General features: G+C 34.0%; 2 protein-coding genes across 2 annotated transcripts in view; both read right to left on the bottom strand.

The window, feature by feature from the left end:
- LOC131168890 (rust resistance kinase Lr10-like) overlaps nucleotides 1-18,819 on the bottom strand; it is a 28,126-nt gene extending 9,307 nt beyond the window's left edge. The window contains exons 1-2 of the mRNA XM_058148408.1: nucleotides 18,673-18,819; nucleotides 18,013-18,084 (exon numbers count right to left, since the gene is read on the bottom strand). The gene's annotated coding sequence lies outside the window, so the exon portion shown is untranslated. The remainder of the gene's footprint in view (nucleotides 1-18,012; nucleotides 18,085-18,672) is intronic.
- LOC110644630 (LEAF RUST 10 DISEASE-RESISTANCE LOCUS RECEPTOR-LIKE PROTEIN KINASE-like 1.2) lies at nucleotides 18,665-19,456 on the bottom strand. The gene has a single exon (XM_058147928.1). It carries the CDS (start codon nucleotides 19,454-19,456, stop codon nucleotides 18,665-18,667), a length of 792 nt encoding a protein of 263 aa, XP_058003911.1.
- Between the last annotated feature and the right edge of the window lie 6,050 nt (nucleotides 19,457-25,506).

Below are 25,506 nucleotides of genomic sequence, written 5' to 3' on the forward strand. Positions count from 1 at the left end.
GGCCAATATGGTAGTTGATGACTCTTCAGGAGCTCTTTCTAAGAAAGCAGTTTTGGTGTCAGCTAAAGAATATGCATAGCTCTCCCAGTATCATGCATATTTAAAGTCTTCTAGTTACCCAGTCACTGCAATAGCTGAGTTAGGTAAATGCACTACATGCCTTGTCTCCCCCAAATGGGTCATTGATTCTGGTGCTACAAACCACATGACAGGTAATTCTAGCCTTTTGTCTAACTTTCAACCTCATCATCCTTCATCCTCTGTTGTTTGGGCCAATGGGTCCAAGTCTTGTGTCATTGGTTCTGGCATTACAAATCTCACACCATTCATTTATGTGTCATCTATTTTGTGTCTATCCAAATTTGCCTTTAATTTACTCTCTGTTAATAAACTTACTCAAGTCTTAAATTATAGTGTCTCATTTTTTCCTAATCATTGTTTGTTCCAGGATTTTATAACAAAGCGGATTATTGATAGAGGATATGAGTCTAGAGGCCTTTATGTCCTTGACAAACAGGTGCCAAGATCTCTTGTGTATTCCAGTAATTTAACTCCTATTAAAGTCCATTGTCGATTGGGACATTCGTCTTTATCTGTCTTGAAGAAGTTATGTCCATAGTTTCAGTTTGTCAGTTTTAAATTGTGAGTCATGTCAATTTACCAAACATCATCGTTTGCCTAAAGTGTCTTGACTTAATAAATGGGTTTCGTCCCCTTTTGAGTTAGTTCATTCTGCTGTATGGTGTCTATGGCCAGTTATTTCAAACTTGGGATTCAAGTATTTTGTTACAGTTGTTGTAGAAAGAGATTATTCTCCTTAATTTCAATTAATCTGTACATTGGTATATATATACAATTGATTCCTATAATTGTGTTCTACTAATTAGGAAGAAATCCTAAATAAGAAATCCTAAATAGAAATACAGAATACAGAATATACATAGTGATTGACTTTCCATAACACTCTCCCTCAAGTTGGAGCATAGATGTTAATCATGCCCAACTTGTTACAAATGTAGTCAATCCTAGCTCCATTCAGAGCTTTTGTAAAAATATCTCCTAACTGCTCTCCAGTTTTGATGTGTCCTGTTGAGATGATTTGTTGTTGAATCTTTTCACGAACAAAATGACAATCAATCTCAATATGTTTGGTCCGCTCATGAAACACCGGATTAGAAGCAATATGGAGAGCAGCTTGATTATCACACCACAATTTCGCAGGCAGAGAGGTCTTAAAATCTGTCTCATCTAGTAATTGAAGTATCCACATTACCTCACATACTGATTGTGCCATGGCTCTGTATTCGGATTCAGCACTAGATCGAGAAACTATACTCTGCTTCTTACTTCTCCAAGACACCAATTTCCTCCAACAAAAACGCAATATCCAATAGTTGACCTCCTATCAACCTTAGATCCAGCCCAGTCGGCATCTGAAAAACATTCAACATTCAAATGCCCATGATTACCATATAACAAACCTCTTCCTGGAGTGCCCTTCAGATAACACGAGATTTGTCCCAAGGCTTCCCAATGAGCAACAGTTGGGAAAGACATAAACTGACTTACTACACTAACGGCATAAGCAATGTCAGGACGAGTGATTGTAAGGTAGTTCAATTTTCCTACCAATCTCCTGTATCTCTCTGGATCTTCAAACAACTCACTATCCCCTGCTAACAGTTGTAAATTTGGAGTTATTAGTGCACTACAAGGCTTAGCACCTAATTTTTCTGTCTCTGTCAATAAATCGGGGATATATTTTCTTTGAGACAAGAAAATACCCTTCTTACTTCTCATAACTTCAATACCCAAGAAATACTTTAACAATTCCAAATCTTTGGTCTAAAACTGGGTTTGGAGGAAGGTTTTAAGAGATGAAATACCTGCAAAGTCACTCCCAGTGATGACAATGTCATCCACAGACTATTAGGAGAATTAGACCAGCCTCAGATTGCCTATAAAATACCGAGTGATCACACTTACTCTTTTGCATAGCAAATTCCTGTACTACTTCACTGAATCTCCCAAACCAGGCCCTAGGACTTTGTTTCAAGCCGTAAAGAGACTTCCGAAGTCTACAAACTTTATCCAACTCCCCCTAAGCAACAAACCCAGGCGGTTGCTCCATATACACCTCCTCCTGAAGATCACCATGAAAAAAAGCATTCTTGATATCCAATTGGTGCAGGGGCCAATCATATGTAGCTGCTAAAGAGATAAACAAGCGAACAAAAGTAATTTTAACTACAGGAGAAAAAGTGTCAGAGTAATCAACCCCATATGTCTGCGCATATCCTTTTGCTACATTAAGTTCCTCATATACCCGTTTAAAATTCATAAAATAAGCCGTGAGAGACTTATCTTCTTTCTCAGCACGGTAGAATGCCTTACAAACATCATAAATACGGGAGATATTCCCTTTACCAGAATACAGAAAATCTAAATAATCCATCAATTCCTTAACAAATTCACAGTGATTAATTAAACTAATTACCTCACTGTGAATCGAGTTCCGAAGCTGCAAAAACAACTGAGCATCCTCCCTTAGCCAAGCTTGCCGTGTATCATCCGTAGGTGGATCTTTAATAAGGTGATCATCTTTATCAATACTACGCAAATAGACCCTAATAGTCTTACTCCACTCCAGGTAATTCGAACCATTAAGTTTGTGTTCCGTCATCTTAGTCATCACCGGAATGACATCAGAAATAACATTCTTATTGTCTGTCATTTGTTGAGACAAAGAAAACTAACCGAAACGCTAATCCAAAGTGCTTATAGCAGCAAAATAACCCAAAATTACAAATCAAGCAAATACCGAAATAGGATCTGAGAGCCAAACCTCAGAAGTCCTTTAATGGTGTACTGGATCAAGCAACAGCACACAGTGGTGGAATGAGGGGGTTCAGGCGATGCTGGCGATGTTGATCGAAGTCGAAACAGCCGATCAGCGGCCAAGGTCTCTCCTGAGCTGGGTGGTGAGAACAAATAGTCACCCTAGATAGATGACCTACTATGATACCATGTAGAAAGAGATGATTCTCCTTAATTTCAATTAATCTGTACATGGGTATATATATACAATTGATTCCTATAATTGTGTTCTACTAATTAGGAAGAAATCCTAAATAAAAAATCCTAAATAGGAATACAGAATACAGAATATACAGAGAAATAATATAGTGATTGACTTTCCATAACATTTGTTAATGATTATTCCCATGTTACTTGGTTATTTTTAATGAAGTATCGTTCAAAATTGTTTTCTATTTTTTATGTTGAGATTCAAACTCAATTTAATACCCCTGTGTGTATATTGAGAAGTGATAATGCTAAGGAATATCTTTCTGGCAATTTCCAAACCTATATATCACAAAATAGCATTCTTCATTAGACATCTTATGTTGATACTCCATCCCAGAATGGGATTGCTGAAAGAAAAAATAGACATCTTCTTGAGATAGCACAAGCACTCCTTTTTCAAATGAATGTCCCTAAACAGTTTTAGGCTGATGCAGTTTCTATAGCTTGTTTCCTAATTAATCGTACATCATCATCTGTCCTTAATGGTGACATTCCTTATACCATTTTGTTTTCTTCTAAATCTTTGTTTCCAATTGAACCTCGTATCTTTGGTAGTATTTGTTTTGTGCGAGATGTTCATCCATAGGTTACTAAATTGAATCTTAAGTATCTTAGGTGTCTCTTCCTTGGATATTCTCGACTTCAAAAAGGATACAGATATTTTTCTCCAACCCTTAATAATTATATTTTGTCTACTGATGTTACTTTTTTTAAATATACTCCATTCATTCCTCCCTCACCTATTTATGAGAGTTAGGGGGAGGAAGATGATCTCTTAGTCTATTATGTCCATCCAGTGTCAAGTCCTCAGAATTCTCCTGCACCAGCATTTGCTTGACCCCTCGCCCACCTGTTGTTCATATTTGTTCCAGAAGATTTGAGACTCTTAACTCAGATCTTCCACCAGCTTCTTCATCAGAAGATCCAATTCCATCCATTGCTCCCAAGTTTGACTTAGATCTTCCCATTGCTCTTCGCAAATGTAAGCATAAATATACTTATCCTATCTCTTCCTTTGTATGTTATGATCACTTATCTCCTTCATCTCGTTGTTTTGTCAGTTCTCTAGACACTATTTTTATTCCTAAAACTATTGTTAAGGCATTGTCCCATCCTAACTGGCGTGCTACAATGGAAGAGAATATGGTAGCTTTAGATACTAATGGTACTTAGGAATTGGTGCATCTGCCTCCTGATAAGAAAGCTATTGGATGTAAATGGGTTTTTACAGTTTAAAGTGAATCCCGATGGTACTGTGGCTCGTCTCAGGGCTCGCTTTGTTGTTAAAGGATATACTCAGACTTATGGGACTGATTGCTCTGACAATTTCTCTCCTATTGCTAAACTAACTTCTGTTCACTTGTTTGTTTCCTTAGCAGCTAGATATGATTGGCCTTTACATCAGTTAGATATCAAAAATACTTTCCTTCATGGTGATCTCCAGCAGAAAGTTTATATGGAGCAACCATCAAGTTTTATTGCTCAAGGAAAGTTAGGCAAAGTTTGCAGGCTTCGAAAATCCCTTTATGGCTTGAAACAGAGTCCTCGAGCTTGGTTTGGCAGAATCAGTGAGGTAGTTTAGCAGTTTGGTATGCAGAAAAGCAAGTCTGCTCATTCAATGTTTTATAGACATTTTAAAGCTAGACTAATCTTACTTATAGTATATGTTGATATTTTCATTACTGAAAATGACTTTGCAGGCATTTCATCACTTAAGTCATTCCTTCATACTCAATTTCAAACAAAAGATTTGGGGGTTTGTTGAAATATTTTTTAGGCATTAAAGTTTTAAGATATAAGAAAAGGCATCTTCTTATCTCAGAGGAAGTATTTCCTTGATTTATTGACAGAAATAGGAAAATTAGGTATCAAACCATGCAGTGCACCAATGACTACCAATCTTTAACTCACAGTAGGAGATGGTGAACTATTTGAGGACCCTAAGATGTATAGGAGATTAGTTGGCAAACTTAATTATCTCACAGTGACTCATCCAGATATTGCACATTCAGTTAGTGTTGTAAGTCAATTTATGTCCTCTCCTACTATTAACCATTGAAAAGCTTTGGGGCAAATTTTATGTTACTTGAAAGATGCTCCAAGCCGTGATCTTTTATATAGCAATCATGAGCACTTAAATATTGAGTGTTTTTTCAGATGTAGATTGGACAAATTCAAATATTGATAAGAGATCCATTACAGGATATTGTATCTTTGTTGGAGAAAACTTAGTATCTTGGAGAAGTAAAAAACAAACTGCAGTTTCTCGTTCGAGTGCTGAATCAGAATATTGAGCCATGGCCCAAACTGTGTATGAAGTAATGTGAACACATCAGTTATTAGAAGAAGTGGGTCTTAAGACCTCATCTCTTGCCAAACTATAGTGTGACAATCAAGTCACTCTTCATGTCGCCTCAAATCTAGTGTTTCATGAGCACACTAAGCATATTGAAATTGATTGTCACTTCTTTTGCAAAAATATTCAACAGAAGATCATCTCAACATGGCATATCAAAACCAGGGAGTAGTTAGGAGATATCTTCACAAAGCCTCTGAATAGGGCTCGAGTTGACTACATTTTGTAATAAGTTTGACATGATTAATATCTATGCTCTAACTTAAGGGGGAGTGTTATAGGAAGTCAATCCTATAATTATATAAATAATATTCTTTCTTAATTAGTTAGCTAATTAGTTGGCATAATTATTAGGATATCTTCCCAATTAGAATACTTAATTATAGGATCCTTTGTAAATAAATACCTTGTATCTCATTCAATAAAATACACAGAAAAATATTCACTTCAAGTAATAAAGTACAAGTGTTCAATATGTTCAAAAAGTTCAAAGCTTTAGTTGAAAAGAAAAGTGGATGTACAAGTAAGACTTTGAGGTTAGATAATGGCAAAGAATATACCTCTACTGAATTTGAGAAATTTTGTGAAGAGTTTAGAATAGTTCACCATTTGATTGTATTTTACTCACCATAGCAAAAAGGTGTTTCAGAGAGGAAAAATATAACCATTGTTGAAACTGCCAGGTGTATGTTGAAGGAGAAATCCAAAAGAGATTTAGACTGAGGTTGTTTATACATTAACTTATTTATTGAACAAGCTACCCGCAAGGTCGGTTAATGGAATGAAACCAATAAAAACTTGGTTTGGATCAAAATATTAAGCTAAACATCTAAAAGTATTTGGTTCAATAGGTCATATGCATGTTCTCAATGTTAAAAGAAGTAAACTTGATGAGAAGGTGGAGTTAGGCATTTTCTTGCGGTATGCAGCTCAATACAAAGGTTACAGACTTTATATAGCAAAAAAGTAAAAAGTAGCAAAAACGTAAAGATGTTCAATTTGATGAGGATGCCCTTTGTAACTAGAATGAGCAAAAGATTATGAAGAAGCATGTCTTAATTCATAAGGCAAGCTGTTTTAGCAATATACATGGGAGGCCAGTTGATGGAAAATCAACAAGAACAACAAAATCCTAGGAATGTTCGTGAGATGATTGAAGATGCAATTGTACAAGAAACTCAATTCACAAGGATTAGAGTTAAGAAGATGCAAGAATTGATTGAGGAAGCAATTGCACAATAAGCTAAATATGGAGATACAATCAATAAATTGGGCTTACAAGAAAATGGGAAGTGGCTTAATTTGATCCAAGTTTGTGTGTGAGATGATCAAGAAATAGTTAGACAGAATTAATGAATTTTTATGCAAATTTAGTGTGTGTTTTTTATTTAGGACAAATCTAAATAATTTTATTTAATTATTTTTTGTCAGATATATGCTTTGGGCCTTATTTACGTGTTTTTTATCCTTAAGTAGTAGTGTAGCCCACTCTAGCTTTTTTATTAGTTTTTAGGATTTTATTTTATTTTATTTTACCTTGGAAAGGAGAAGGGTGAATATTGCTTGCATTCAGGAGACTAAATGGGTAGGAGAGAAAAGTAAGGAAGTGGGTAATTCAGGGTACAAATTGTGGTTTACCGGAAAGGAGAGAAACAAGAACGGAGTGGGTATAATCATAGACAGGACATTGAAAGACGCAAGTAGTGTGAAAAGAGTAGGAGATAGAATTATACTAGTAAAGCTAGTACTAGACGGAGAAACAATAAATATAGTTAGTGCTTATGCCCCACAAATAGGACTAGACAGTGAGAGTAAACAAAGGTTTTGGGAAGATATGGATGATTTAATGCAAAGCATACCGAATGAAGAGAATGTTTTCATTGGTGGAGATTTGAATGGACATGTAGGAAGTGATAGGCAAGGTTATGAGAATGTTCATGGAGGTTTTGGTTTTGGCAATCGAAATGAGGAGGGAAAAAGCATCCTGGATTTTGCTATGGCATACGACCTAATACTAGCAAATACCTATTTTATAAAAAGAGAGTCACATTTAGTTACTTTCAAAAGTAGGCAACATAGAAGCCAAATCGACTTCCTCTTAACCAGGAAGACAAATAGAGCTCTATGCAAGGATTGCAAGGTCATTCCAGGAGAGGCTTTAACAAGTCAACATAGGTTGGTGGTCTTGGATGTCAAGTTTAGGAACAATTCAAGTAAGGTCAGAAGAAATAGTGTAGCTCGAACAAAGTGGTGGGAGTTCAAAGGAGTAAAGCAAGTGAAGTTCAAAAATGAGCTTCTTGAGTCCAAGTATGGAAGCTAGATATGGAGGCCAATGATATGTGAATACAGATGGCATCAAAGATTAGAGAAGTAGCTAGAAAAGTACTTGGGGAGTCTAAAGGACATGGACCACCCTCAAAAGAGAGATGGTGGTGGAATGAGGAAGTACAAAAGGCAGTGAAGAGAAAAAGGGAATGGTATAAGAAATTACCTAAATGTGATAATAATGAGGCATATGAACAGTACAAGATAGCAAAGAAAGAGGCAAAAAAGGCAGTTAGCCAAGCAAGAGCACAGGCCTTTGAAAAGTTATATGAGAAACTTGGAACTAAAGAAGGGGAGAAAGATATTTATAGATTAGCAAGGAGTAGAGAAAGGAAATGTCAAGATCTCAATCAAGTTAGGTGCATTAAGGATAAAGAAGGAAAAGTGTTGGTGAAAGATGAGGACATTAAAGAAAGATGGAGAAATTATTTTAATGATCTCTTTAATAATAGTCAAAATGGAAATAGCGTGAATATAGATTATAGAACAATAGAAAATAATGTAAATTATACTAGAAGGATTAGATCTTTAGAAGTAAAGGAAGCACTTAAGAGAATGAAAGTAGTTAAAGCACATGGACCCGATGAAATACCAATTGAAGTGTGGAAGTATTTGGGAGATATGGGAGTGGCATGGTTAACTAAATTATTTAATAAGATTCTAAACTCAAAGAAAATGCACGATGAATGGAGGAAGAGTATTTTAGTACCTATTTTTAAAAATAAGGAGACATACTGAGTTGCTCAAACTATAGAGGAATTAAACTCATGAGCCATACTATGAAGTTGTGGGAGAGAGTTGTGGAGCATCGACTACGTCATGATACTTCTATCTCTCTCAATCAATTTGGTTTCATGCCCAGTCGCTCAACTATGGAAGCGATCTTTCTCATTAGAAGCTTGATGGAGAAATATAGAGATGGGAAGAAAGATCTACACATGGTTTTTATTGATTTGGAGAAGGCTTATGATAGTGTTCCAAGAGAGGTCTTATGGAATGCGTTAGAACAAAGAGGGTATCTATTAGGTATATACAAGTATTGAAAGATATGTATGAAGGAGCAACTACTATTGTGCGCAGTGGGAGGGGACACAAGAGATTTTCCGATCTCAATTGGATTACACCAAGGATCAGCCATAAGCCCTTACCTTTTACATTAGTTTTAGATGAACTGAAACATATACAAGAGAGTATTCCTTGGTGCATGATGTTTTGCGGATGATATTGTTCGATAGATGAGACACGAGAAGGAGTCAATAGGAAGCTAGAACTTTGGAGAAGTACTCTAGAGTCAAAGGGTTTTAAGTTAAGTAGAACGAAGATGAATACATGCATTGCAAGTTCGGTGAAGGCCAAAGCGGTGATAGGGAAGGAGTTAGTTTGAATGGAGTGGCACATCCCAAAGTAATCACTTTAAATATCTAGGCTCATCCTTCAAGTAGATGGGGATGTGAGGAGGATGTTAGTCATAGGATTAAAGCCGGATGGTTGAAGTGGAGACGTGCCACGGGAGTTTTATGTGATCGTAAGATTCCCAATAAATTAAAAGGAAAATTTTACCGTCATGACCATACGACCTGCTATGCTATATGGTAGTGAGTGTTGGGCACTGAAAGAGTCGTATGCATCTAAGATAAGAGTTGCAGAGATGAGAATGTTAAGGTGGATGAGTGGCCATACTAGACTAGATAAAGTCCGTAATGAAAGTATTAGAGAAAAGGTAGGAGTGGTGCCAATTAAAGATAAGTTGAGAGAAGGGAGATTGAGGTGGTTTGGTCATGTGAAGCGTAGACATACGGAGGCTCCAGTTAGACAAGTAGAGCACATTAGGCTAGAGGATAGAAAGAAAAAAAGGGGTAGACCTAAATTGACTTGGAGGAGAGTAGTACAGCATGACTTAGAAGCATTACACATTTCTGAGGATTTAACCCAAAATCGTTCAGAGTGGAAAAAGCGAATCCATATAGCCGACCCCAAATTTTTGGGATAAAGGCTTAGTTGAGTTGAGTTGAGTTGTATTTTATTTTATTTAGTTTGGGGAATTAGGGTTTCAACTGCATATATAAGACTAACCTAATACTTTTTCAAAGAACATTACTTTTAATTAAATTAATACAAGAGAGGGATTTTCCCTAAGTTCTTTTTTGAATTAAACTAAATTCTTCAAGAGTGATTAATCTTGTAGGATTTAACAATCTTGATATTCTTGATTCTTGTTTAATTATAAACTTTGGGTAAAGAATTTTTAATTCTACCTTTGAATTATCTTGGTTTTCAATTCTCTGTAATTGATAGGTCAAGATATTTCTTGATGTTTGAACTTGATTTTGGCTTTCTTAGGATTATAAACCAAACCTGTTTGTAGGTTTCAAGGCATCGTTCTTGAGGTTCGCATCAATTTGATATCATAGCTTTGGCTCCAAATCGGGTTCCATCTATCATTTTTGTGTTTTCTTTTTTTTATTTGTTCATCGTACTATTACGTTTTATGACTTGTTCATCGATTTCCTTATTTTTTGTCTTGCGTTTTCTTCGGTGATTCTTAATCTGAATTTTTTTTTTCTTTCTTCCGTTTCTTTTGTCTCTCTTCTTTTCCCAAAAAAAAAAAATTGAATTGCGACGGCCTTAAAAAAAGAAGAACTGCAGAATTTTAGATCTGCCACTAGGAAAAAAAAAAAAAGAACTGCAGAATTTTCTTTGGCAGAATTTCAATTCTGCCACTAGAATAAAAAAATGCAAAATTTTTTTCTATAGAATTTCAAATCTGCCACTTGAGTGAGAAAAAATGAATTGTAGCAGGTTAAAAAAACTGCAGATTTATTTTGTACAGAATTTCAAAATCTGCTACTAGAGTGGGAAAAAAAACTGCAGAAATTTTTTCTGCAGAATTTTAGGTGTATTACTAGCCAAAAAAAAAAAGAAAAAGAGGCAGATTTGGTATGGCACAATTAGGGCTCACTGCACACCCTCAATTGTTGAATTCTTATCTAGACTTTTGCTTTTTTACTATTTCATTTGTTTCAGCTTCTAATAATTTGATATCTTATTCTTTTTCTTTGAATTCTAGAGTCCTTTATCATTTTATCTTTGTGTTCATTTTTTTGTTACTTGTCTTTATTTCGTGTCTTCAGTCTTGTCTTGAATTTTAATTTTGTTGAGTATAACAAGTTGATTACTTTGAGTGAGTTGGTTATTTCCTTAAAAAGCTAAAAGGAAAAATTAAAGAGTGAAAAAAGGTAAGAGCGTGTAAGCATATAAGAGGGTAAAAGTCTAAATTGTATGAAACACAAGTAGAGTGACATTGATTGAGTGTAAACACGTGAGGGAGTGTTGTAAAGATATTTGTTAACATTCTTTTTCAGGTTTTACAATTATGTCACACAAAAATAGTGAAGAAGAGAAATTAGATCAATTCTTCATAATGCAAGCTATTCAACAACAATATGAGCAATGGACTTTAATGATTGAAGACATGAGGAATCAAATAGAAAGGCAAGAGGCTAGACTAAATAGACAAGAAGCTACTATAGGTAACTTGCAAACGGAGAGGCCTAATGCTAGGAGGCAAGCTAAACACAATAACAATAACCCTCTCCCTAAAGAGTTCAAAGATGAGCAGGATGAGGAAGATGAGAATAATGATGATCAGGCTTTGATCATAAATGAGGGCAGATTTTATCAAAGGAGAGAAAGGCATGAAAGGAGGCCAAAGAGAGATGACATGGGCAGAGATGGTGTTGATTGAAACATTGGGAGCATCAAAATGAAAATTCTATGTTTCCAAGGGAAGAATGATCCAGATATTTATCTTGAGTAGAAACGCAAAGTTGAGCTAGTTTTTTTATTGTCACAACTATTCAAAAAAGAAAAAGGTAAAACTTTCTGTAGTTGAATTTACTGACTATGCTCTTGTATGGTGGGATTAAATGATTTTAAGCAGGAGAAGAAACAGAGAGAGGCCTACTAACACCTGGGAAGAGATGAAAGCTGTCATGAGAAGAAGATTTGTCTCTAACCATTATTACAGAGAATTGCATCAAAGGCTGCAAAGAATCACACAAGGGACAGAGTGTGGAAGAATACCATAAGGAGATGGAGATGGCTATGATTCGGGCAAATGTTGAGGAGGACAGAGAAGCCACAATGGCTAAATTCTTATGTGATTTGAATAAAGAAATAGTTGATTTAGTTGAGTTGCAGCATTATGTAAAGCTAGAGGACATGGTGCATATAGCCATGAAAATTGAAAAGCAACTCACGAGGAAAGGGATGCCAAGGTATGGGAGTATCACAAGTTCAGTTCCTAAGAGCTCATGAAAATTGAACTGGACCAAGAAGGAGGATAAGGCTGTTTCTAAGCCTAAGCATGAAGAAAGTAAGAGTAAGCCTCAAGATAAAACTATGAACTCTTCCCAATCTCAAAGAAATAGGGATATAAAGTGTTTTAGATGTTTGGGAACAGGTTATATTGCTTTACAATGCCCCAATAAAACGGCAATGATCTTAAGGTATAATGGGGATATAGAAACTGAGAGTGATGAAGATAGTGATTCTATGCCTCTATTAGAAGATGTTACTGATATGGAGTATGCTGTAGAGGGGAGTACATTAGTCACTAGGAGAGTATTGAATATGCAAGTGAAGGAAGAGATTGGTGAAAAGAAGCAAAGGGAAAATATATTTCATACTAGATGCCTCATTCAAGATAAAGCATGTAGTATGATAATAGATGGAGATAGTTGTACCAATGTAGCTAGTACACTATTGGTTGAGAAATTGAAGTTGCCTACTTTGAATCATCCTAGGCCATACAAGCTACAATGGTTGAATCAATGTGGAGAAGTTAAGGTGACTAAGCAAACACTAGTTGCTCTTTCCACTGGTAGATATCCTGATGAGGTTATATGTGATGTTGTGCCTATGCATGATGGTCATCTGTTGCTTAGTAGACCATGGCAGTTTGATAGGCGAGTCGTACATGATGGTTACAAAAATTGGTATTCTTTTAAAAAGGATGGCCGAAAGATAACATTGGCTCCATTAACTACTAAACAAGTATATGAGGATCAAGTGAAATTGAGGAGGTCAATTGAGAAAGAAAAAACCAATGAGGCTGATGAAATTAGAGGGAATTGAAGAATTTCTATATGTATTTCCATATATCAACTGATTTTACAATGATTCAAATTTATACAAAAAGACTAAAACCTTAACAGGAAAAAAATAAAAGTTAATAAATACAAATATCCCTAATATCACTAATTTATATTATAATTTATAGCTAATGCACTAATTAAGGGATTTTAACACTCCCCCTCAAGTTGGTTCATATTGCAAACTAGGGTATAAAACACCTTACAACTTAACCCCTTAGTGAACACATCAGCTAACTAATCTTTCAAACCTACGTAAGAGATACTTAAGGAATCATCCACAATTTTTTCTTTTATGAAGTGTCTGTCAATCTCTATATGCTTGGTCCGATCATGCTGAATTGGATTATAAACTATACTGATTGCAGCTTTGTTATCACAAAAAAAAAACAAATCATTAGCTTCAAACAGTTTTTATTCCACCGTCAACTTCCGTAACCACAATAACTCACAAATGCCTCGAGCCCTTGCCCTGAATTCGGCCTCGGCACTGGATCTATCTGTCACATTTTGCTTCTTACTTCTCCAAGTGACTAAATTATCACCAACAAAAGTACAGTATCATTATCGTGAAGTCGATCTCCTATCATCAAGAGACCTAGCCCAATCTGCATCTGTAAAGGCTTTAATCTGAAGGTGACCATGCTTTGAGAAAAGAAGTCATTTCCCAGATGTAGATTTTAAGTATCGCAAAATGTGAAAAATAGCCTCCAAATGAGATTCACGAGGATCATGCATATACTATGTTTGGTCTAATGTACAACTCAACTCAACTCAACTCAACTAAGCCTTTATCCCAAAAATTTGGGGTCGGCTATATGGATTCGCTTTTTCCACTCTGAACGATTTTGGGTTAAATCCTCAGAAATGTGTAATGCTTCTAAGTCATGTTGTACTACTCTCCTCCAAGTCAATTTAGGTCTACCCCTTTTTTTCTTTCTATCCTCTAGCCTAATGTGCTCTACTTGTCTAACTGGAGCCTCCGTATGTCTACGCTTCACATGACCAAACCACCTCAATCTCCCTTCTCTCAACTTATCTTCAATTGGCACCACACCAACTCGTATGCATCTAAGATACGACTCTTTCAGTGCCCAACACTCACTACCATATAGCATAGCCGGTCGTATGGCTGTACGGTAGAATTTTCCTTTTAATTTATTGGGAATCTTACGATCACATAAAACTCCCGTGGCACGTCTCCACTTCAACCATCCGGCTTTAATCCTATGACTAACATCCTCCTCACATCCCCCATCTACTTGAAGGACTGAGCCTAGATATTTAAAGTGATTACTTTGGGACAGTGCCACTCCATTCAAACTAACTCCTTCCCTATCACCAGTTTGGCCTTCACTGAACTTGCAATGCATGTATTTTGTCTTCGTTCTACTTAACTTAAAACCCTTTGACTCTAGAGTACTTCTCCAAAGTTCTAGCTTCCTATTGACTCCTTCTCGTGTCTCATCTATCAGAACAATATCATCCGCAAACATCATGCACCAAGGAATACTCTCTTGTATATGTTTCGTCAGTTCATCTAAAACTAATGTAAAAAGGTAAGGGCTTATGGCTGATCCTTGGTGTAATCCAATTGAGATAGGAAAATCTCTTGTGTCACAATAGTATTTGCTCATTCATACATATCTTTCAATACTTGTATGTACCTAATAGATACCCTCTTTTGTTCTAACGCATTCCATAAGACCTCTCTTGGAACACTATCATAAGCCTTCTCCAAATCAATAAAAACCATGTGTAGATCTTTCTTCCCATCTCTATATTTCTCCATCAAGCTTCTAATGAGAAAGATCGCTTCCATAGTTGAACGACCAGGCATGAAACCAAATTGATTGAGAGAGATAGAAGTATCATGACGTAGTCGATGCTCCACAACTCTCTCCCACAACTTCATAGTATGGCTCATGAGTTTAATTCCCCTATAGTTTGAGCAACTCTGTATGTCTACCTTATTTTTAAAAATAGGTACTAAAATACTCTTCCTCTATTCATCATGCATTTTCTTTGAGTTTAGAATCTTATTAAATAATTTAGTTAACCATGCCACTCCCATATCTCCCATATACTTCCACACTTCAATTGGTATTTCATCGGGTCCACAGTCTTTACCTACTTTCATTCTCTTAAGTGCTTCCTTTACTTCTAAAGATCTAATCCTTCTAGTATAATTTACATTCTTTTCTATTGTTCTGTAATCTATATTCACGCTATTTCCATTTTGACTATTATTAAAGAGATCATTAAAATAATTTCTCCATCTTTCTTTAATGTCCTCATCTTTCACCAACACTTTTCCTTCTTTATCCTTAATGCACCTAACTTGATTGAGATCTTGACATTTCCTTTCTCTACTCCTTGCTAATCTATAAATATCTTTCTCCCCTTCTTTAGTTCCAAGTTTCTCATATAACTTTTCAAAGGCCTGTGCTCTTGCTTTGCTAACTGCCTTTTTTGCCTCTTTCTTTGCTATCTTGTACTGTTCATATGCCTCATTATTATCACATTTAGATAATTTCTTATACCATTCCCTTTTTTCTTCACGCTTTTGTACTTCCTCATTCCACCACCATCTCTCTTTTGAGGGTGGTCCATGTCCTTTAGACTCCCCAAGTACTTTTCTAGCTACTTCTCTAATCTTTGATGCCATCTGTATCCACATATCATTGGCCTCCATATCTAGCTTCCATACTTCGAACTCAAGAAGCTCATTTTTGAACTTCACTTGCTTTACTCCTTTGAACTCCCACCACTTTGTTCGAGCTACACTATTTCTTCTGACCTTACTTGAATTGTTCCTAAACTTGACATCCAAGACCACCAACCTATGTTGATTTGTTAAAGCCTCTCCTGGAATGACCTTGCAATCCTTGCATAGAGCTCTATTTGTCTTCCTGGTTAAGAGGAAGTCGATTTGGCTTCTATGTTGCCCACTTTTGAAAGTCACTAAATGTGACTCTCTTTTTATAAAGTAGGTATTTGCTAGTATTAGGTCGTATGCCATAGCAAAATCCAGGATGCTTTTTCCCTCCTCATTTCGACTGCCAAAACCAAAACCTCCATGAACATTCTCATAACCTTGCCTATCACTTCCTACATGTCCATTCAAATCTCCACCAATGAAAACATTCTCTTCATTCGGTATGCTTTGCATTAAATCATCCATATCTTCCCAAAACCTTTGTTTACTCTCACTGTCTAGTCCTATTTGTGGGGCATAAGCACTAACTATATTTATTGTTTCTCCGTCTAGTACTAGCTTTACTAGTATAATTCTATCTCTTACTCTTTTCACAGCTACTACTGCGTCTTTCAATGTCCTGTCTATGATTATACCCACTCCGTTCTTGTTTCTCTCCTTTCCGGTAAACCACAATTTGTACCCTGAATTACCCACTTCCTTACTTTTCTCTCCTACCCATTTAGTCTCCTAAATGCAAGCAATATTCACCCTTCTCCTTTCCAAGGTATCCACAAGCTCCATTAATTTTCCTGTAAGTGATCCAACATTCCAAGTACCAACCCTGATCCTGCTCCTTCCTAATTGGTCTCATTCTATGATATCTTCTATTATTTTCTATGTCTATCTTGTGTTCTGTTCCACTATTTGTTCTATTATCTGTCCTATGGACTAACTTCTTTACCAACACCCGTCCATGATGTGGGAACCCTTGCTCACTTAACACCACACCCGGGCGCCGGCATGGCGCATCGCTTTCGGTGAACGCCCTACACCCTTGCATATTTATCACTACACCGGATGTAGTGCGTCGTTAGTAGAGGACGCCCAACGCGTTTATATCATTTGAATCCATATCATAGGGTGTGACGAAATTTTTACGCTGGTTGTCACCTACCGCAACCCTCCTCCTTTATCCGGGCTTGGGACCGGCTAAGCGCAAACTACTTAGGCGGAGTTTATGTTTGGTCTAATGTGCAAAAGATAAATTAATATGTCAACCAACCTCTGATATCTCCCTAAATCCACTGATTTTCCAACTTCAGCTTGCAATTTATGTGTACCTTATTCGCAGAATAATCAATACTCTAAAAATAAATCAAGCGAGAGTCTTTTAAAAATGACAAGGAAAAATCAATGCACCACCACTCAGTACACACACTTTATGCTTCTGTATGTAATTTTCTTGTTAATATTCTTATGTATCTAATGAAACAAAAGTTTAACTATTTATAAAGTCATAGTGCCTTTTGGCTAATAGTTGTATCACTTCATATATATACTAGTAAGAAGAGTTGCATCTCTTCATGTAGTTATATATTTTAATCAATCTACATAAGTTTTGAATTTTAAATCTAGTAGATCCGGGTTGACCCACATTGGCGACCTAATCCATATTTCCAACAATGTAATAACACAATAAGACTTTTCTTATATATGAACATCGATGGAAATCTCTCTCATCTAAGTTGTTGGGAGAAAATTATTAAAAGAAAAACATCCTTCTCTTTTTTCCGGTCCAGCAATTACAACACTGATTAAGAGCATGAATAGAAGTAAAGATTTTGAAGAGAAAATGATCTTATGTCTTCGATTTTTATTTTAGGGTGTGTTTTATATTTTATATTTTTAAATTTTATTATTTATATTTTAAATAATTAAATATTTTAAAATATTATTTTATTAATTTTATGGGTAATTTATAAATAAGTCCTTGATATATCAAAAACCACAGTTTAATCCCTGATTTTTTTTTTTAGTAATGATATGGTCCTCAAATTAAAGTTCCATTAACAAATTAATTAGTCTTTGAAACTTTGTTTTATTAACAAAATGATGCATGTATCTAAATTTTATATTTAAGCAATTATCTATTTTATATTCAAATAATTTTATATTTTGTGAAGAATAATTAAAACTTTATGGCATTTTAAAATTTAATTTTTATTTATTTTTTAACAATAAAATACTTTGTGTTCAACGATTACCGACTACAAAATTCATGTCGGTACAATTTTTATGGTATTTGAAATTTTTATTTTTATTTACTTTTTATTTTTAATATACCAAATACGATGTGTTTAGTATATTACCGACCACCAAAAATTACGTACCATTATAGAAGGAGCACTGCGCTACATGTATGAAAAGAGAGGGACTGAGGTAGCAAACTTCCTTCAAATAACCTGGAAAGAAATTAAAAAAGGAAAGGAATTGTAGGTATTAAAATTTTCACTTGAGAATTGAATGAATTTTGTTGGAAGTTTGCTAATAAAAGTTTTCTAATAATAATAATAGTACTTCATAGCCTAAGAAAAGTTTGTTATTAACACGAATGGAAAAAAAGATTTGTTAGAATTACATGATTGTAAGTCAGTTAACAAAAGAAACTCTAAGAGTAATTTTATCGAACATATAGATGGCAAGAAAAAACGAAAACTTGATCCTATTCAACCCGCATGAACTAGCCTTTTAGAACAGAGCTGTATGAAACTTTCAGGTATGAAAAACTACTGTACTAATTCTCTCTAATTAATTTCCTAAAAATCTGCCACCAGTACTCCATCATACCAAGTCTATTTAACCAACACAAAAGAATCCTTGCTTTTGGTTTACAGATCTTATATTTTGGGTGGATAGTAAACGGGTTTAGACAATAATTTCCCTTGACTACAAACAACTCAACACTAGAAGTAAACAAGTAATAATTTCTAAATTAATCATTAACAAGATTATGATGAAATCAAATCAATCAAAGGATGAGGACTACGCACCCGGCATATCCTCAAAGCAATGAATCCGGTTTTCACTTTCATTGAATAAGCACTGCTTGGATTCGCATCTTTCGCAGTACAGATTCAGCCATGAAATTTCGAACCCGTAAGCCAGCTCTTTGTGAACTTCAACGAAGGACATGTTCGTATAATCCCTTTCAGCAGGCAACAAGGCTGCCGTTACTATGGTGCACGTGCTCATCCATTCCATTCCTGACATGCCGCCGAACTTGTCAATTTTCACAAAAGAATACTTCGCTCCATTATTAATGCAAGAAGTAGCGTTCACGTAAAAAGGATAATTTACTGGGTCGACACAGTTCACGAAAATAATTTCTGCTGAAAATGTGGTCAACTCGGAAGCCGATAAGTACTTATTCGGTGTATATGGACCTCCATCAGGGAAGTCAGGACGAGTTAAAGGAAAAAGAGGCATGGAGGAGCAATCATCTTTAACAACACCAGGATCCAACAGTCGGATTGTGTAGTTGTTGTAGTTAATTGCCTGAACGAAGTATTTTCTTGAGTACAGATGCAATACTGTAGTATTGTTCTCACAGGACAGTGAATATCTAGAGTCACCAAAGTGTTTCGGATCAGTCTGTAGTCGGAAAGGGTAAGTAATGTTGAGGATATTCCCACATGAAGAAGGGTTACAAGTATTATCCTTACCATGGCAAATTTGGAGAAGTAGAAGGAGAAGAAAGGCTATTTGGCCACCAAAGGGAAGACTCCTCTCAAACATGAAACCGATAGCGTTTCGGGTAAAAAACAGCACAGACATAGGGAAAGAATAATATTTAACCAAAGTCCCAACTTATACGGCGTTGAAATTATAAGCTCGAGCGTATGGTTTAAATTTTTATATATCGAGACATATGTACTCGTTATACATATTTATATATAAATATTTAATTTAATAATTATTAAATTTATTTAATATGAACAGAGGAAGCACGTTCGAATAATTGAATGTCTGTATCATTGGATTAGCTTTTTAATAATTGGGAGCAGGGGGAGTTCGCATAAATGAATGTCTGTACCATTAGATTAGCTTTTTAATAATTTGTGCGGTTTGGGGAGGGGTGGGGGCGGGCCGGGCAAGACACGTTCGCATAAATGAGAGTCTGTACCATTAGATTAGCTTTTTAATAATTTGGGGGGGTGGGCGGGGCCAGACACGTTCGCATAAATGAAAGTCTGTACCATTATATTAGCTTTTTAATAATTTTTTTTGGGGGGGGGGCGCGGGCGGCGGGCCAGAAGAAGCACGTTCGCATAAACGAATGTCTGTATCATTGGATTAGCTTTTTAATAATTTTGGGGGGAGGGGGGCGCCGCCAGAAGAAGCATAAATGAATGTCCGTACCATTGGATTAGCTTTTTAATAGAGATCTGTGCTGCTTTTCTTAATGGTATAATTTAGCTTCATTTGTCATTATAATCCATCTTCATTTGTCATTTCAATCACAATGGAATCATCCTGGTAAGTATATAATTTCTCCTTCTCGGATAGGAAAGAAAGGATATAAATGGAGTGAGAGAGACTTACCAAATTAATAATAAAATAAAGACATTAAATTATTATGAAAATTTAAAGTTATATAAAAAAAATTAATATAAAGATTCCTTTCGCCATTACCCAGAAATTGCGATTCCTTTTTTACTTTAAGAAGATTTTAAGGATGTCACATGGGCTTTACAAATTGAATAATGGTAGGGTCAAAAAATGAAGGCCATTATCCCTCCTTTTATAGGTTGTTTGTCAAAAAGGAGCTTTTTTCCAAGCAGTGTTTTTCAAAAATTAGAACACTTCAACGGGAATGAATTTGAAACATTTATCATGTCGCTATTCCCCACAAATCGCTAGGCCTTAATGTATATTTTATGAATTTCACATTGGCTTTACATATTGAATAATGCTGAGTCAAAAAAATGAAGGCCACTATACGTATAGGTCATGTTTAGTACTCCAACTATAGATTTAATAACTTCATTCAAGAGAAAATAGTAGGGTAAAAAACAAGGAAATAGATTTATATTATAGCCTTCCAAATCATCATATACAGCTGATATATGAGATATAATTAGATGTTTCCAATGCATGTGCACTCGCTTTTTTAAAAAATGTGAGTTTTAACTTTTTAAAATTAAAAATAATTAATTAATTATATATATATATATATATAAGAGTATTATTTTTTAGTGTTTCTTATGTATCTAATAATTAACTATAACCCTAATATGTTGAGGTTCCAATTTTTTAACAGGATTTGTCGATGCAATATTGATGATCCATTTTTATTTATTATTTTTTTATTTTTATGTGACTTGAATTTTAGATATATTTTTAATAAATCCGAATCATAAATCAACCTGAAAGTTTCACACTATGATTCGATTGGATAGTTTTAATCACACACTCTCTCTTTACTACCGTCAAATCTCATTATTATTTGATACTCAATAGTTAACAAAATTAAATTATATCAAAATTAAATTATGAAATAGTTGATGAATGTGATATCGTTGGATTTTCAATAGTAACTATGAACAAGTCAAAAAAATAAAGTTTAAAATTTAATTGACAAAAATTAAATAACTTTTAAAAATTTAGCTGATTTTGTCAAAATTAAAAAAATTATATTTAAAATTATCAAAACTTGATAAGGGTTGGCATTTGTCAATATGCTATTATATTACTTTATATTTACCCTTTTATTTTTACATTAAAACATTGATTAACTAAATGTTGAAATATCACTTACCTATTTGATATTAGATTTCATATTTTTATATATTATTAAATTTATGCATGATTAAAAGTAGGAAAAATTCTATAATTGCTTGGTTTCATACAAAATATAATTATTTTGTCATGGAGAATAAATAATTTCGCTTAAATTTACTAGTTATCTTGTTAGATTTTCATAAAATGATTCATTTTTCCGTAAATTGGTTAATTATGAAAATTTTATTAACTTAACAAGAAAAATAAAGTTTTTTCAAATAAAAAAGTATATATAATATTTTTTAAAGAAAATCTAAGAGTTGAATTATATATGGTAAAAAAAATTTTAAAAAGGTTATAGAAACAAGTTTAGGTTTATTAAATTTTTAAAAAATATTATATTTGTTTTTTTATGTGAAGAAAATTTTTCTTTTGTTAAGTTAATTAAATTTCTGTAATTAATTATTTTATGAAAAACTAAGTAATCATAGAAAGCACTTTAAAATTAACATGTAAATTTCATATTATATGTTATTTTTAAAATATTAAAAATATTAAATTGTATCAAAATGCATCGAACGTGTTGTGTTGAATCATGCTTTTGAATAAAACAAGTTATATTAAATTAGTCAAATCTTATTAAATTAATTCAATACTATTTTAAGGGAAATTCTATACTCACTTAGTTCTATATAATTATTTTGTTATGAAAAATAAAAAAAATTTACATAAATTATCACTCATCTTATTAGATTTTTCGTAAAATAATTCTTTTTTTCTGTAAATTGATTAATTACAAATTTTATCGATTTAAAAAAATAAAATTTCCTTAAAAAAAAGCATATACAATAATTTAAAAAAAATTATAAGAGATGAATTATTTATGTTAAAATTTGTTAAAAATTATAGGAACAAGTCTAGGTTTATTAAATATTATTTATTAATTTAAAAAAATGTTTTTTTACATGAAAAATCTTTATTTTTTTGGTGAAGTTAATAAAATTTCTATAATTAGCTATTTTATGGAAAAAAAAATCATTTTACAAAAATTTTAATTTATATGAAATTACCTTATTTTTTGCAACAAAATAATGGTACTTTATATGAAATAAAACAATAATAGAAGACACTCTATTTTAATAATAATCCTATTATGCATGTTATATAATCTATATAATTAATAAAAGGGTAATATTTATATTTAAATTTTGATATAATTTATTAATCGTGTTATTTTAATATCAACTTAATATTACTCGTATTACAAACACGATCTATCAATTCAAATCGGGAATCCATGGTATATGATATCAATTAAATAAACAATGCTTAAATTGTTGACGAGCCATTTTTTTTTAAGACAGCTTTTGAATATAAATCTTTATTTTAAACAACAAGAAATTTAGTTAATTGTTATGAAAATTATTGACCAAAATAAAATATCTTCATTAATAATTGAGATTACCATTGATCTACCGATCAAAATTAGGTCGTCAGGTATTTAAGTCGTAATTCCAATCATTTATTACATAGTTAATAATTTTATCATTAAAAATTTATCGGTAAAATAATGATATTTTAGCTGATATTTTCAATAGAAAATGATAAGTTATGATGAAATTAACGATAAAAATATAGATATTAAATTGTAGAAAATTTTAAATTTTAGAAGAACCGTCAAAAACCTTTTTATTGATAAATTATTTTGATTTTCGGTAATTAATTTACAGATACAATAATTGTTATCAGTAATTTTTTCAATAATATACTCAGCCTCGGTAGTAGAATCTGCAGTCGTACTCTGTTTGAAACTCTTCCAACACCTCCATTATAAATGAACACATATCCAGAGGTAGACTTTCTATCATCGATATCTGATTGGAAATCAAAATCAGTATAACCATCCAATTGCAAGTCTCCACCTCCATATATCAAGAATAAATCCTTAGTTCTTCTCAAGTATTTAAGAATATTCTTGACAGCTATCCAGTGTTCCAAACCTGGATTGGATTGATACCTGCTAGTCAAACTAACAGCATATGCGATATCCGGCCTAATACACAACATTGCATACATTAAACTTCCAATAGCCGAAACATATGGAATCCTGACCATTTTATCTCTTTCTTCAGGTGTCTTTGGAGACATCTCTTTAGAAAGATGGATACTATGTCTAACTGGTAACAATCCTCTCTTGGAATCAAGCATGTTAAACCTCTTTAACACCTTTTCCAAGTATAGACATTGAGATAAACCAATTATTCTTTTCGCTCTATCTCTATAGATGCGAATCCCAAGAATATAGGTTGTCTCCCCTAAGTCTTTCATGGAGAATGTATTTAACAACCATACCTTTACAGTTGTCAACATACCTGTGTCATTACCTATCAACAGTATGTCATCCACATATAAGACAAGGAAAGTGATAGCACTATCACTAACCTTCTTATATACACATGGTTCATCCTCATTTTTGATAAAACCAAATGACTTAATGGCTTCATCAAAATGGATGTTCCAACTCCTCGAAGCTTGTTTCAACCCATATATAGGTCGCTTTAGCTTGCATACCTTGGAACCATCTTGGGATTCAAAACCCCTAGGTTGTTCCATGAAAATATTTTCTTCAATGTATCCATTGAGAAAAGCTATTTTGACATCCATCTACCAAATCTCATAATCATAGTATGCAGCTATTGCTAATAGAATCCTAATTGATTTAAGCATGGTAACAGGCGAGAAAGTCTCCTCATAGTGGATTCCTTGCCTTTGGCGAAACCCTTTCGCTACTAGCCTTGCCTTATAGGCCTCTACCTTTCCATCAGAACCAATTTTCTTCTTGAAAATCCAGTTGTTCCCTATAGGTACAATACCTTTGCATGGGTCAACAAGATCCCAAACTTGATTCTTATACATGGAATCAATCTCGGATTTTATAGCATCAATCCATTTTGAAGAGTCTATATCTGATATAGCTTCTTCATAGGCAAGTGGATCATCTCCAGGATCTACTTCTTCATGAGTAGACAACTCTTGTTCTTCTTTATGAAGGAAACCATATCTCACTGGCAGGTGAAATACCCCAGTTGTTCTACGAGGAACAACTGTAGATGTTTCATCAATAGGTGTAGGTTGACTAGATGGATCTATATCCATTTGATTTGTTGGTTGGTCAGAATTCTCCAATTCTAACTCTATTTGCCTTTTTTGCCTCCTTCTTGAACAAACTGTTGTTCAAGAAATGTGGCATCTCTACTTATCACAACCTTTTATGAAGTAGGCAAATAAAAATAATATCTAAAACTATCTTTTAGATATCCAACAAATCGACCCTTTTCTGATCTGGTTTCCAATTTATCAGTGTTCAGCTTTTTGATATAAGCTGGACAACCCAAAATCTTAACATGCTTAAGACTTGGTTTTCTTCCATGCCATATCTCATAAGGTGTAGAAGAAACTGTTTTTGATGGAATCCTATTCAGAATATACAAAGCTGATTCTAATGCAAATCCCCAAAAGGAGATTAGCATATCAGTATAGCTCATCATACTACGTACCATATCTAATAGGGTACGATTTCTCCTTTCAGATACACCATTCAATTGTGGTGTTCCTTGAGGAGTCAGTTGGGAAACAAATGCCATGCTCTCTCAAGTATTCATCAAATTCAATACTCAAATATTCTCCTCCATGATCTGATCGAAGAGTTTTAATACTCTTTCCTATTTGATTTTCTACTTCAGATTTAAATTCTTTAAACTTTTCAAAGGATTCATGTTTGTATTTCATCAAATACAAATACCCAAACCTTGATTTATTATCAGTAAAGGTAATAAAGTAATAAAAACCACCTCTAGCCATTTCTTTAAATGGACCACATACATCACTATGTATTAGCTCCAAAATATTTTCAGCTCTTAGCCCTTGTCCAACAAAGGGTGATCTAGTTATTTTGCCCTGAAGGCAAGATTCACAAGTTGGAGTAGGCTCAGAGCCCAATGAGGATAGAATCCCCATTTTCTCCAATTTTGCAATCCTATCTTCTGTAACATGACATAACCTTAAGTGCCAAATATATTTTGAACTTGAGTTGGTTTTCACCA

This window comes from Hevea brasiliensis, chromosome 6 (assembly GCF_030052815.1).
Source record: "Hevea brasiliensis isolate MT/VB/25A 57/8 chromosome 6, ASM3005281v1, whole genome shotgun sequence".
NCBI lineage: Eukaryota > Viridiplantae > Streptophyta > Magnoliopsida > Malpighiales > Euphorbiaceae > Hevea > Hevea brasiliensis.